Source organism: Theropithecus gelada, chromosome 10, assembly GCF_003255815.1.
Source record: "Theropithecus gelada isolate Dixy chromosome 10, Tgel_1.0, whole genome shotgun sequence".
NCBI classification, from domain to species: domain Eukaryota; kingdom Metazoa; phylum Chordata; class Mammalia; order Primates; family Cercopithecidae; genus Theropithecus; species Theropithecus gelada.
In genome coordinates, this window is record NC_037678.1 from 12,820,802 (window position 1) to 12,835,465 (window position 14,664).

The 14,664-nt window shown below is 56.6% G+C and overlaps 1 protein-coding gene across 3 annotated transcripts in view; it reads right to left on the reverse strand.

The window, feature by feature from the left end:
- TRIOBP (TRIO and F-actin binding protein) overlaps positions 1-14,664 on the reverse strand; it is a 76,417-nt gene that overhangs the window by 13,795 nt on the left and 47,958 nt on the right. Inside the window, exons 1-8 of one of the 3 annotated variants that reach the window (XM_025400573.1) lie at positions 14,410-14,587; positions 8,957-9,013; positions 5,865-5,972; positions 5,659-5,748; positions 5,186-5,295; positions 2,739-3,264; positions 1,627-1,737; positions 541-1,473 (exon numbers count right to left, since the gene is read on the reverse strand). In XM_025400573.1, the coding sequence (XP_025256358.1) occupies positions 1,363-1,473; positions 1,627-1,737; positions 2,739-3,264; positions 5,186-5,295; positions 5,659-5,748; positions 5,865-5,972; positions 8,957-9,013; positions 14,410-14,583 (1,287 nt within the window). In that variant the 5' untranslated portion in view covers positions 14,584-14,587 and the 3' untranslated portion in view covers positions 541-1,362. Of the gene's footprint in view, positions 1-540; positions 1,474-1,626; positions 1,738-2,738; positions 3,265-5,185; positions 5,296-5,658; positions 5,749-5,864; positions 5,973-8,956; positions 9,014-14,409; positions 14,588-14,664 lie in introns of those variants that run through there. The other 2 variants (XM_025400572.1, XM_025400571.1) reach the window with 2 other exon arrangements.

Below are 14,664 nucleotides of genomic sequence, written 5' to 3' on the forward strand. Positions count from 1 at the left end.
CTTCCCAAGTAGCTGGGACTAGAGGTGCGCACCACCACACCCGGCTAATTTTTTGTATTTTATTAGAGACAGGGTTTCACCATGTTGGCCAGGTTGGTCTCGTTCTCCTGACCTCGTGATCCGCCCACTTCGGCCTCCCCAAAGTGCTGGGATTACAGGCATGAGCCACTGTGCCTGGCCCCTTCTTTTCTACTTTAGATAATGGTGTGATAGGTGTGATAACTACAGACAGCTGATTGTCAAATTTTTAGGAATTATGTGATGTAGTTGTTAAGCACAGCCATTAAAAATTAAATTTATATACTTAAAATTAAATTAACTACATTAAAGACAAGGTAATAAATGCTCAAATGTATTACTTCCTAATTATTTCACTGTGTTTTATTAGGCATGCTCTTGGGGTCAATCACATCTACTGTATCTGCATGGTGGAAATCCTATTGGATAGTGTGACATCTCTTCCCAACTCTGTGTCCAGGGATTTTGTGCTGGAAATGCAGCATTGGCCACAGTGGGAGTATTTACACTGCAGAATTGGTAAACATTACACATCAGGGCTTGATTTATTGTTTTGTTGACTGTCTAGACTTAATCAAGTGATAAGAAAATGTTAATAATGCAGATTAAACTTAAAAGTGTGTCATATCTATAACCATTACATTGTAAATAGAACACAAAATTGCAAAAATATTCTTAATAGAAAATTCTCAAATATTCTCAGTAAAAAACTACTGTCCGATTTAGCAAAGAAGTCACTCACAACATGGAGCTGTAACGTTTCGACAAACGTCTTCTCATCTTACTCGTTACCATAAACAAAAGTGTCAACCAGTATACATGTTAAAAGAACTGCTGTTTGTTAATTGGTTGTGGATACAAGAGTATGGAAAAATCACTGAAAGCATTCTGAGAAAAATCCATTTGCTATATGAAATTCACAATAAAATTATATATTTTTTATTTGTAAATTGTGTACTAAGCATTGTTTTTATTGGTAAAATGTATAATAAACTCATACATGTGTACACACACACGTTTTTTTCTAGAGAGTTAGTTTGCCCTAGTTGTGACAACCAAAAGTGTTCCCAGACACAGCCTAATGTCCCCAAGGGGGACAAAATGGACCCCATTGAGAACCACTGTCCTAGGCAGACAGTGCATTCTCTGAGGGCCACTGGAGGCTCTCCTGTCCTGCAGACCTCCTTGAGTGGGGCCTGGCCTGCTGGGCCTCGGTAAGATTTCCCTGTGTTCAGGGAGTGACTCTCGGGGCCACTGGCCCCCAACTTCCCCGGGGCAAGGGTCCAAGTGCAGAGTGTCACACGGGGACTCACACACAGGCTCTGCAGTCAGCCGGACCCTCGCTCAAATCCCACCTTTGACACCTGCAGGCAGGGTGACCTCAGGCAAGTCACATAACCTCTCAGAGCTCAGTGGCCTTGTCTGTAAAATGGGCACAGTGATCACGCCCACCAGCTGTGGGGAGAGTAAATGAGATGACACATGTCAAATGCCCCACACCTGGGTTCCAGCACACACAGGAAGGGCTCCCAAAATCTCAGCTGTTTCCTGATAACACGGCAACCGGAAATCTGCCCCCTCCCCCTGAAAAACAGCCCCTGGCCTTACCTGTGAGATGTAGCCTGGGGGGATGTGGCCGTCCTCCTGGGATCTCGGCGCACTCTGAGGAGCCTCCCCTTGGAGACGCCATGCCTCCAGCTGGGCCCGAAGAGCCTGAACCTATGAGGGAAAAGGGTGGTCAGTGGGGCCTGGAAGCTGGGGCAGGGCTGGTGGAAGGCAGTGAGGAGCCACAGGCTTCCAGCTCCACACGGATACAAGCCCAGCATCCCTGGAAGGCGTAGGAATGGCTCAGGGTTTGAGAAGAGCAAGCAGCCCTGGAGTGAGATGTGGCCAGGGGACATGCTGGGCTGTTTCCTGGATGGCCAGGTCAATGACCTGGGAGAGCCTTGGCCCAGAGAAGGCCAGACAGGGTGAGGAACAGGAAACTATGGTCACAGATGTTTATACATCATGTAGGTGACAGAGGAAACATCTTGGAGCCTCAGTTTTCCCGTCAGTAAAACCGCTGAGGTCTACCCTAGCGGTAGAGGCCACTATGAGGATTCCATGAGTCAGTGCAGGCAGGGAGGTCATGTGCAGCAGACACACAATAAACAGTCTCTCCCTTCTTTTTTTTTTTTTTTTTTTGAGACAAAGTCTGGCTCTATTGCCCATGCTGGAGTGCCGTGGCTTGATCTCGGTTCAGTGTACCCTCTGCCTCCCGGGCTCCAGCCATCCTCCCACCTCAGCCTCCCAAGTAGCTGGGACTACAGATATGCACCAGCACGCCCAGCTAAATTTTGTATTTTTTTGTAGACATGAGGATTCGCCATATTGCACAGACTGGTCTCAAACTCTCGGCTTCAAGTGACCCTCCCACCTTGGCCTCCCAAAGTGTTAGGATTACAGGTGTGAGCCACAGTGCCTGGCAGGTCTCTCCCTTCTCTTCCCACTTCCCTTCTCTATGGCAGCTAAGGGCAGAACAGGGAAAAAAAAAAACCAAACTACTAAGGTCTAAGGAAGAAGATTCTAGTTCGCAGGAGTGTGGGGTACACACTCACAGATTAGGGGTGAGCTCCCCATCACTGTAGGAGTGCAAGGGGCAAATACCAGGGTGTGAACGCAGGGACTGGAGGGATGTGGAGGCAAGGGGCCTCCTAGAGAACCAGCGTGGTGCCTACCTCCTTCTCCAGTGCCTCGTGGCTGTCACTTGGAGGCCCTCGGCGCTCTCCGCGGCTTTGGTTGAGCAGGGCAGTGAGGGGCACCCGCTTATTCTCCCGCAGGGGCAGCTTCTCCAGCTCCTGCCACTTCTTCTCGATCTCCTCACTGAGCCGGTTTTGCTGGTCCTCAGTCAGGGGGGCACCCAGGCCCCGGCGCAGCCCCTCACCAGCGGGCACCTCTGGGGTCCTGCTGTCTGTGGCCTCAAACCACTTGCGTCGCTCCTCGGAGCGCTGGGCCAGGTCCCGCTCCAGCTCCTCCTGCTTGGCCAGGCGGTCAGGAGTGCGGGCCGGGGTGCGGGCCCGCTGTGGAGGGGCCTGGGTCAGCGGGGAGAGCTCCACGTAGTCCAAGGCCTGCCGCTGCCCATCTGCCTTCCGAGGGCCACCCCGGCTGACGACCTCAACGCCCGCCCGCTGCTCCCCTGCCTTCAGGGGGCCCTTCTGGGTGCCGTAGTTGTGCAGCGTGTTCTCCTTATTACAGTCCGAGAGCCTAGGGCACCAGCAGAGCCACGTCAGGTGGGTCCTCACTCGAGTCCCGCAATGAGCACTTTCGGAGCAACACCTGCGTGTCTGGCCCTGTGCCAGGGGCTGGAGACAGACCCCAGGGAAGGAAGCAGCCTGACCTAAGCTTCCTGGTTAACAGAGCCCGGGAACTTCCCAGCTCCACCACTCCACAGCCCAGGGACCCACCAGGATGCCTGGCTTCCCTCGACCCCTCTTGTTTCTGTTTCTCAAGGAACAGGGTCTCACGCTGCTGCCCAGGCTGAAGTAGAGTGGTGTGATCATAGTTCACTGCAGCCTTAAACTCCTTAGCTCAAGTGATCCTCCTGCCCTGGCCTCTGAAGTAGCTGGGACTATAGAAAGGCACCACCATGCCCAGCTAATTTTTTAAATTTTTGATAGAGATGGGGTCTCAGTATACTGCCCAGGTTGATCTCGAACTCCTGGGCTCACGTGATCCTCCCACCTCAGCCTCCCAAAGCTCTGGGATTACAGGCTCACATGAGCCACCACGCTGGTCTCTTTGCCCTCTTTGAGCTGCAATGACCTCATCTGTAATGTGGGACAGCAGCACCTCTCACAGGATGGATGTGAGGACGGGGTGGGCGAATGTGGAAAGCAGGCAGAGGGCTTTTTGCAAATGGTGATCAAGGAGTTGGTGTAGGACACGATGTCCCGGGTTCCCAAGGCTCACAGTGGCAAGGGGGATGCCCACAGTCACTGCTGATGGGGTGAAGGCAGGGACCTTGGGGTGCAGAGAACACAAGTTGTGGCGACTCTGAACAACTATGGCAGTTCTCTTTATCCACAGTCATAGCCGGGTACGTGGTCACCCTGCCAAAAACTACACTTGCAGTGTTCCCAGAGCTACCTGTAGCCACGTGACTATAGGCTGCCAAGTGGGTGCGGCACGTGGCTCCCCTGAAAGGGCAGAGGAGCCCCACCAGGCCAGGACTGCATACCTCGGGGCTGTTCTGAAGGGACACATAAACATCTGTCTCAATTAAGCGACTGTGCCCGGGGTTTCTTTCTTAAAGCAGCTGGGCCTATATGCTAAGTAACAGTCCAACTCACTGCACTTCAGAGTACACAAAGTGCTCTGGGCACATCCTCGCACATGTGCAGACATGACACACTAACATGACAGATGGGGACTCTGAAATCTAGATGGGAAAGCCTCTGGGCTAAGGCTGAATAGCCACCGTGTGGCCAGGCTGGGGGACTCGGCCTCCAGGTTCAGATGATCCTCCCACCACGGCTGGCTAATTTTTAAATTTTTTGTAGTGACGAGGTCTCACTATATTGCCCAGGCTGGTCTTGAACTCCTGAGTTCAAGTGATCCTCCCGTCTCAGCCTCTCAAAGCGCTGGGATTACAGGTGTGAGCCACCACACCCAGCCCAGCCCCCTTTAATACCATACTCTGTTCCCAAGTCTTGAGCTCCAAGTCTCAGCACCCCATGGGCATCTGGGGTGTATACAGTGGGGGACTCTGCCACTGGGTAACTCAGCCCTCCTGCCCCAGTGCCTGTGGCAGCCTCCAGAGGGAGTGAGCTCCTCATCCCAGGAGGCGTGGGCTCCAAGGCCGAACTACCTAACCACCCCTTCCCAACACAGGCTTAGACACGGCCCCCACGGCACAGAGACAGAACAGCCACCTGGCAGGGGCTTTTGACTCACAGGCATCTCCACCAAACAGAAGAGGCCCCATCACATTTGAGGAGGCAGATCAAACCTCAAACCCTCAGCATACTTCTGGATGATACTGAGAATGCTCACTGCTCTCTTCCCATGTTGTTGACAGAGAAACGAGGGCCCAGAATGTGCAGTCCTCAGGTGAGTGCCTAGAAACCCACTCAGGGATGCAACGGAAAGTGCCTCCCCCAAGGCCCCAGTCCAGCTTAGTACGTACTTGGTGACATCTGGGGCTGAAGTTGGACGCACGGTCTTTCTCAGAGCCTCGATCCAGTTCCGCCGGATGCCTGAGGTCATGGCCGACAAGGTATAGACAGCATCCTTGGTCTGTAAGGCCACCGCACAGGTAGGTTGCCACATGGCCAGCCGCATGACTCCCTCCTCACTATGGACCCCGGGGAGGGCGGCCCTTCCTTCCAAAGGGGCATCTAAGGTCTTGAGTCTGGGGTGGGCAGGGGGTACAAAACCTCCCTTCCATTGGCCTGGGAAGAGCCCTGCCGGCTCCAGCGTCTCCCCTAGATACGCTAAGTGTTGGCATCACAGCTCTGTTTGGTTCTGAGGACAGAGCCTCTGGGTAAATGAGTGACAGGGATCCAGTCTCCATGGTGAGCCATGTTCAATACCAAAACCTCCCTCAGGGGCCTCCAGCCACGCTGCCCACCACCAGCCCCAAGCCGCACGCAGCCTCACGTGGATCTGGAAGCCATAGTTGCGCTGCACCGCGTACTCGGTGACATCCGTGCAAGAACGCAGGTCGATCTCACCATCCAGCTCGTCTGCCTGGAGCATGAGGGCCCACTATGGTCCGTGTGGGCCCTGGTGTGACCCACCCCAGTGACCCCAGCCAGGCCACCCCAGGCCCTTCTCGGGGTTCATCAGTACACCCACGGCCTCACCTCCTCAGCAGTGGAGTCTCTGTAATATTTGAGACTTGAATCTGTCAGCACAAACCAATGTTTCTTCCACTGTGAAGTAGAGGTGGTGGTGAGCGAAGGGGAGGGAGGCTGTAAGGAGGATGGAATGAAAGAGCCAGTGTGTGCGATTGTACAGGTGTCCTGCGTGGCTGCCAAACTCACTATTCTGCACACAGGAAGAGTGGGGAGGCAGAAAATGCCGATTTGAGACCTGGCCCCTCCATGTCCTCTCTGAGCCTCAGGGGTAGCATCTGTGAAATGGGTTGGCTTCCCCTCCGTAACCACACCCCCCTGGTCCTTCCTGGAGCCCCTTTTAAGATCGCCAAGGCTCCTCAGGCACCCTGGACCCAGTGCAGACAGGGAGGGGTGATGATCTGTGTAAACAAGTCAGGGACTCAGTGGGGCCAGGATGTCACATCTTTTTCCATATTCCCCCAGATCACCACCATGGTCAGGGACAAAGGTCCCCCGGGAAGTAGGACTGGACGGAGCCCCAGGGTAGGAGTGAGTGCCAGGCACGATCTGCTTTTTTTTTTTTTTTTTTGAGACGGAGGAGTTTTGCTCTTGTTGCCCAGGCTGGAGTGCAATGGTGCAAACTCCACTCACTACAACCTCCACCTCTGGGTTCAAGTGATTCTCCTGTCTCAGCCTCCCGAGTAGCTAGGATTACAGGCGCCTGCCATCATGCCCGGCTTTTTGTATTTTTAGTAGAGATGGGGTTTCACCATGTCAGCCAGGCTGGTCTCGAACTCCTGGCCTCAGGTGATGCACCTGCCTTGGCCTCCCAAAGTGTTGGGATTACAGGCGTGAGCCACCACGCCCGGCCGCATGGTCTGGTTCTTGATCTGTAGGCTGGCTACCCACATCCGCAGCGGGTGAGAGTGCACTAACCTGTATGTTTAGGATTTGTGATTGGGTGCCTTCCTGCAGTGCCTGTCTCTGCTCCAGCTGGGGTTAGATTGGCAGGACACGTAGGAAAGGGATGGGGGCACCAGAACAGCCCGATATTATGCCAAGCTCAGCCCACCTCTAGGCTTCTGGTCACTCCACTGGAATGCCAGTTGCGGCCCGCCCACTGCCAGGTCAGTGCATGTCACCCGGTCCCCAGCCCTCCCGGAGTTCCCTCACATCACCAAGCCCTGTCTGTGCTGTTGGTTGTTTCAAGTACTTAGTTTCTCTCCACAAGAAGATGGTAAGTTTTCAAGGGGCATGCAAGGATGATACCTTCTGCTTCTTTCCACATTGCCTCCCTGAGAAAAAGAGTTTTGTACCCAAGAGTTCCCTTTTTCGCTGTGTGCCTTTAGGCAAGCGTCTCCACTTTTCTGAGCTTCAGTCTTCTGAACTGTAAAGTAGGGCTACTAAGAAGTCCCCGCAGCCAGGCGTGGTGGCCCGTGCCTACAATCCCAGCACTTTGGGAGGCTGAGGAGGGTGGATCATCTGAGGTCGGGAATTTGAGACCAGCCTGACCAACATGGAGAAACCCTGTCTCTACTAAAAATACAAAAAAAATTAGATGGGCGTGGTGGCACACGCCTGTAATCCCAGCTACTCGGGAGGCTGAGGCAGGATAATCGCTTGAACCTGGGAGGTGGAGGTCGCAGTGAGACGAGATTGCGCCATTGCACTCCAGCCTGGGCAACAAGAGTGAAACTCTGCCTCAAAAAAATAAAAATTAAAAAAAAAAGAAGTCCCTACACCTTCTGGTGAGGTGAGCAGTGCCTAACCCTCTCTTGTGTGTATGGCTGTCATGCCGTTGGCATAGGGATGGACATCAGGTTGTTGGGTTTGTTCTGGGAGGCCAGGCCTCTTAGAAGCATTTTGCTCTCACTAAGTAAACGGAGTTGCTGCTGCAGACCTCAATTGCCTCTCTGTAAAGTAGGACAGGGGTTCTATGCCAAGTGGTTTCTTTAGCTCTTCCAGGCCTAGCCTATGACTGTCTGAGATGGAAGCTGGGTGGAGCTCCATGGACCTCAGGTGCACTGAGTTCTGAGCCTGGGTCTGTCCCAGGTGCTCCTAGGCCTGGAAGAGACCAACACCCTCGTGGGCCCGTCTCCTGTCTGTGCACCAAGGGGTTGGGCTGGCTGAACTCCCAGGGCCCTTCCAGTTCGGACATTCCAGAACCCTGTGATAGAGGATGAGTAATGGCCAGCTCTGGGTGGGGCCTGTAATCCCTCTGCCCTCCGGGGACCCTGGGTGGGGAGGCCAGGAAGGGGTCACTGGCGGGGTGCCGGGCTTTGTGTGAGCCTAGAGAGCAGCCGCCAGGGACGGCGGGCAGGCAGCGGGTAGGGAAGGCTGTGGGCTGAAGGGAATAAAACATGTGGGCCGGAAACACAATGAAATCCCCTCTGGCTCGGAGCCCTCTCCGGTATGCAGGCTGCACGCAGACCGGAGCGGCAGGCGCATGCAGGGCAGGGGTGGGGAGACGCTCCCGCCCAGGCAATGTGGGCAGGGAGCCAGCCTGGCAGCCAAAAGAACAGAGCTGGGGAAACGGCCACTGTCCCTGCTGGTTCCAAGGACACATATGCCAGAGGAAGGGAAGGGTCTTTAGCTGAGCCCACAGTAAGTGCCAGGAGCTGTGTGGCACCTGTACGTGCTTGATCTCTGTGACCTTGTTATCCATTCAGGAAAGAATCGCCATTATTCATTATGCCCATGTCACAGATGTGGCCACTGAGGCCTAGAGGAGGCTTTGACTCAACCAGTGTGGTTCCAGGTGGGTGAAACCCCAGCACTTGCGCCGAGCCCCACCTCCTCAGGCCAGGCTTTGTGAATCTGTGTCTCGGGCCAGACGGCTTCTATGAGACCTTCCACTCAAGACCCTCGACTCCCAGCCAGGCTCCTACTGAGGTGGGAGGGCCAAGAGACCCTTGATGAAATCAAGGGATGGGACACTGGGTGTGAGGGGCTAGACGGCCCCTTGCTGTGATCCCTTTTACACACTGCAGACTGCTCCAGGAGGCAGAAGCCTGATGGGCAGCCTCTGCCCCTCCCAGCCCCACCCCTACTCCTGGGCTGCTCAGGGGACCAGCGGCGGCACAAGCCAGTCTCCTCCCCTCCCGCCTCGGTCCTCCTACCTCTCCAGGCTCATCCAAGATCGACATCCATCCCTTCTTGAAGTTGAGCAGATCGGGCTGTGGGGAGATGAGGAGGGAGGTGAGTTGGGCCCAGCAGGAAGCCAACAGGGACTGCTGAGGGGGGTGTGCTGCACCCACCCTATCCCCAAGTCCTGTGGGACCAAGCTCCTGGGAAGCCAGCCAAGAGGGCTAAGGGCCTAGGTAACCCCTAAGTCCAAGCAGGCCTCCCAGCCACTGAGGCAGCCCTGGCCCCTTTCCTGATAGTGGCACTCGGAGAGCCGAGAAGTTGGGCTGGGTGGCTGGCACACACACCCAGATGTCCCAGGGGCCTCTCTCCAGCCGACCCTTCACCCAAGAGTGGGAGAGAGGGGCTGGGAGGACTCTGCCTGTATAGAGACCCCCTGAGAGCTCAGAGGGCAGTCCAGACCAGCAGCACTGTGCGAACTGTCCAGTTCCTCCCTCTGACGAGGACCAGATGCCCCACAGACCCTTCCATGGGCCCGCCAGTCCTGCCCTTTCCTTGGCTCCAGGAGACTATGGGAGGTGAAGCCAGTCGCAGGCTGGGGTCAGAAACCCTCTGGTCCCCACCTAGATCTCTTTGGGAAAGGTCAGTCCTGGCAAGCCTACCTTCCGGGTGTTGCCCAGAGGGGCACAGCCCCGGGGTCTGGGGGCTGCCAGCTGCAGCATGTCCCATGGGGACCTGTGGCAGGCACCCCAACCCAGGCCTAGATAAAGAAGTTGCTCATCCCGGCATTTTTCTGACCATGCTCATCTAGTGGATGCCAACCACCAGACCCTGCCTTCCTGCTGGGGAGACCTCTCTCACCTAAGTCCCGGTCCCTCTGCAGTCTCCGCTCCTGACACCGGCAGGGAGGAGGTGGCCACCTGTTGCCATGGCTCTGAGCCTACCTATCAGCCCCTACATCGAGGCCTCACCAGGCCAAGGTGTCTGGTTGCGTGCAGAGAGAGGGTGGCATGGCTCAGTGGGGTGGGCGGTGACAGTGGCAGCTGGAAACCAGAGCCACCTTGCCTGGCCACCTCTCCTGACCCACCCTCCTCCCATGGAGCCCCTTCTCAGGTACAGGAAGTGGACCAAGGGGGGCTTGGGGCAGCTGAGGATCCAGAACCCCCCACAGCTACAGTCGGCGGACCCAGTAGGTTGGCATCCCAGCTCCGCCCTGCATACCTGTGTAAGGGAGAGAGAGAGGCTCTGCTCAGAGCCGAGAACCCCTGGGGCTGCATTTGTCCCGCTGCTCTGTATTCTGCCCACCCCATCTTCCACCTGAGACAGAGGCTGCCCAGGGCGATCCTAAGCTAAGAACGAAGATTGGTGACCACAGCTGGCTCCACTTCCCCTCAGTCTCAGACCTCCTGTGGCCCCAGTGCCTTGCAGGGGGCTTGACCACAGCAAGGCTCAGGAAAAACTTGCTGAGGAGATATCTACCCCCTGGTCTAAATTTCTGTGCTTTTTAGGCCATCTCCCCAACCCCCACCTAGCCCGGAGGAGCTAGGCTTCCTGGGCCCACAGAGCTGGCACCACTGGGCAGCCCCAGGCGAAAGTCCCTGGGCTAGGGCTGGGAGATCAGGGCAGGAATGACAGGCTGTCAGGCTGAAACCTCTAGGGCTGCCTGGGAAGTGGAGTCGCTGTGACCTTCCTAAGTCACATCCCCCTCTCTGAGTCCTGGCTGCCTGATGTGGCAAATGATGAGGCAGTCCTCCCCTCCCGCAGCTTCCGACAGGACTGAACGTGTCTGTACAAGGAGAAGCCTGGTGATCCTCCAGAGCCCAGTACAGACACACCACATACCATGTCAGGCACGCCATGACACAGTGACCTTGGGGATAGAAGGTCACCAATTTGAGTTTTGTTGAGACAGGGCCCTGCTCTGCTGCCCAGACTGGAGTGTGGCGGTGTGATCACAGCTCACTGCTGACTCAACCTCCCCGACTCAAGCGATCCTTCCACCTCAGCTTCCAAGTAGCTGGGACGACATAGGCACTCCACCACACTCAGCTAATTGTATTTATTTGTTTTTGTTTTTGTTTTGTTTTGTTTTTTGTAGAGATGGGGTCTCCCTATGTTTCCCAGGTTGGTCTCAAACTCCTGGGCTCAAGTGATCCGCCCACCTCGGCCTCCAAAAATGCTGGGATTACAGGTGTGAGCCAATGTGCCCCGCCAACCAATGTGTTTTTAAACTGGCAGGGAAACCTGTCCCCAGGTTCAAAAGGTCCGATCATCTAAATCTCACACGATGCCCCTTCGTACAGGGCTCTTCAGTCCCAGCTACCTCTTCTTCACCTGCTAGAAGCTCAGTTTCTCCTTCTGCCTTTCGGAAGCACTGACAGGTTCTCACGGCCCCACCTCCTACCTAGCCAGGGACACAGCCCCTCTATGCACCCTCGGGCTGGTGAGACTCACTCAAAAAGGCTTGGTATCCCAGGCTTGCTTAACAGTTCCAGGGACGGCTCCAGGTGGCTTTATTTATTTATTTTGAGACAGAGTCTCTGCTGCCCAGACTGGAGTGCAATGGCACCATCTCGGCTTACTGAAACCTCCACCTCCTGGATTCAAGCATTTCTCCTGCCTCAGCCTCCCAAATACCTGAGATTACAAGCGCCCGCCACCATGCCCAGCGAATTTCTGTATTTTTAGTAGAGACGGGTTTTCACCATGCTGGCCAGGCTGCTCTTGAACTCCTGACCTCAAGTGATCCATCCCCCCCCTCCTCGGCCTTCCAAAATGCTGGGATTACAGGCACACATGAGCCACCACACCTGGTCTCCAAGTGGCTTTAAAACAAAGTCCAGCTGCCTCAGGATGGCAGGGAAGCCTCATCACACTCTTCCAGCCTAGCCTCCCCTTGCTGAGGGGCCTGTGTTTATACCACTGCATAGTCCTTGCCGATCACAACACACCAGGACTGCGGGCCCTCACACGTGCCGTGTCCTTGGCCTGAAATACTAGACTTCCTCCTCCTCTGATGACCAGGCAAGCCCCTACTCAGACCTTAAGACTCAGTTTAATGGCCACCTCTGAGGTCCCTTCACAGTCCATGCCACTCACCGTACCACCAGTGGCCCCAGTCTGCCCTCCCACGGCCCCTCTCGGAGGCCTCTGTTGCATCCGTGACTATTTTGAGGCCCTTTGCTTATCCTTCACAGGCTAGACTAGATGCAACTCAGTCAGGGCCACACACTGTTTACCTGCCAGGACCCAGCACAAATGGGGCTCAGGGTGTGTCTGCAGAATTTTTTTTTTTTTTAAAGCATCAGGCACTGTTCTAGGCCAGGAAATTAGCTGTGACCAAGAGCTGTGGCCCCTGCCCTGGTGGACTGCAGGAAACAGACAGTAAACAAGGGACCAAATCTAATTTGATGCCCAGCAGGCAAGGGGGAAGGCTGCTCCAGGAGTAAAGCTGCACCCAGGCAAAGGCAAAACGGGTGGAAGAGGATCCCGACTCCCTGAAGCCCTGGAGCCTCACACAGTCACACACCTGTGCCACTTGCCCTGTATGAATCCCTGACTCAGGGCACCGGGGCCAGGGGAGGAGGGTGTGAGGCGGATACAGGAGGAGCACCAGCTGAGAGCAGGCTGAGGTCTGCATGGCAGCCAGGATGAACTCACTGAACACTATTAATGGTGATCATAGCCTCCTCTCTGCTCTAAAACCTTTCATGGCTCCCTATTGCCCCTGACCAAGCCCTAGCAGTGAGGCCCTCCTCCCACCCTGTCTTCCACCTGAGACAGAGACTGCCCAGGGCGATCCTAAGCTCTTGCTACTTCTCAAACACAACCACCCGCTTCTGTCCACACTGCTGTCTCCTCGCTAGTCCATCTCCACCTGATGAAACCTTATAATCACAGGAGGACACCTCCCTCGGGAAGGCTCCTGCCACCAGCAGGGACGTGCTGTCCGTCCTCCAAGCACCCCACACACTGCTTCTGACAGCCTTACCCTTGCTCAGAACGTGCTGCCCCCAGGACAGGCAACTGTGAAAGAAAGCTGGAACGGACCTGGACACAAATTCTGGCTCAGCCTGGGACTCACTAAGCTACCTGGGGCATGACACTTCACCTCACCACACCTTGGTTTCCTCATCTGTTTGATGAAGACGTTACTACCAACCTTCAAGGCTCAGATCTGGTAACGTGAAAGCACACGGCTAAGGGCCAGGCAGGCAGGTGGTGGGCACTTGGGCACAGCAACCACTCTCCTCCTGGCCCCAGGACACTGACTCAGCTCCTCCCCCCACATCCCTTCTGCTCCTGACAGGGAAGGGGAGGCTGCTGACGACAGGAAGGGCCAGCAGGGAGGTGGCAGGATGTCCAGGAGGAGGGCGAGGAAGTCCAGGCAAGGCGGTCTGGCTATCACACTCACAGGGCAGGGGCTAGGCGTGCCACGCCCCCCAGCAGCCCAGCCCACTCCTCCAAAGGGTCTCCACTCCCCTGAAAGAGGACTACTGGCGCCCGTGCGCACACACACCCTGCTCATCCTCCCCCAGGAGGGCCACTGGGCTGTCAGAGGCTCCCTGAAGCATTAGCCAGAAACCAAAAGCAGCCCCACCCCTCCCTTCCCGAACAGCACGGTCAGTGGGCCAGAAGGACCGGGAAAGGAGCTACTCCTTCCCTTATACTTGGGGTGACCTCGGGCAACTCACCAGCGCCCCTCCCCAAGCCTCAGTTTATCCGGCTGTGAAGTGGGGAGTCCAGTGAACCCAGCTGTGAGACTCAATATGCTAACTATGGCACAGGTAATTGATGGGGCTTGAGTACAGCTCACCCCCATGACAAAGGCAAACCCCTGCCATCGTGCCCCCTACCCAGACTAGCAGGCTTGTCCCAAGGCCCAGGACCGCTGCAAAGTGCAAGCCCGGGAGGACGTGGTACCCCGCCGCTTCAGAGGTCCCGGGACTGGCTGCCGGGCTGTGGGTGGGGCGGTCCGGACCCTTCTAGCCCACCCGAGCTCGGGCCAGCGGCCACACGGTGGGCCGGCCTGCCAAGGCCCGGGTCAGCGCGACCCATCCGCGCCCAGGAGCGCCCCTCCCGAGCTCAGGCCCACCTCCGCTCCTCCCTGGGGCCCCTGGCCGCCTTGGGGTATCGGGTCTTTGCCTAGGGGGCTGGAGGAGAGGTGGGAAAGGGTCGCCCCGAATCCACCCTTTACTGGTGCCGCAACTGTGAGGAGGGGGCGCCCAGGACCGGTCGTTCCGTCCCCTCGGGGTCGCCTGGGCTTCTGGGGTTGAGTGGGCGAGGGAAGGCGAGGAGGAGCCTACGGGAAGGGTGAGGCCGGTCTGGCCGACCGGCGCATCAGAGGTGGCCCCATCTTCCGGCCCAGCCCTCCTCTAGCCTCCGGGAAATGAGGAGGGGGCTGCCCCGGAGGGGAAAGGCTGGGCTCTACCTGGGGTCGTCGCCCTCCTCCCGGCCTGGGGCGCGGGCGGCTGACGGGGGCACTCACCGTCATGGCGGCGCCCCAGGGCGGCGGGAGCAGGAGGCAGGAAGGTGGACGCGGCTTTCGGGCCGGGCTCCGCGGCGCGGGGACCCCGCCGCCGCCGCCCCTCTCCGCCGCCCGCCGCCGCGCCTCCGGCCCTTCCCTTCCCCGGCGCGGTCCCGGCCCCTTCCATCCGCCCATAAAACTTTTTTTTTTTTTTTTTCAAACTTCCTGGGAGGACCCGAGCGGTCCAATGGGTGGCGGGGAAGCCGAGACAAACAG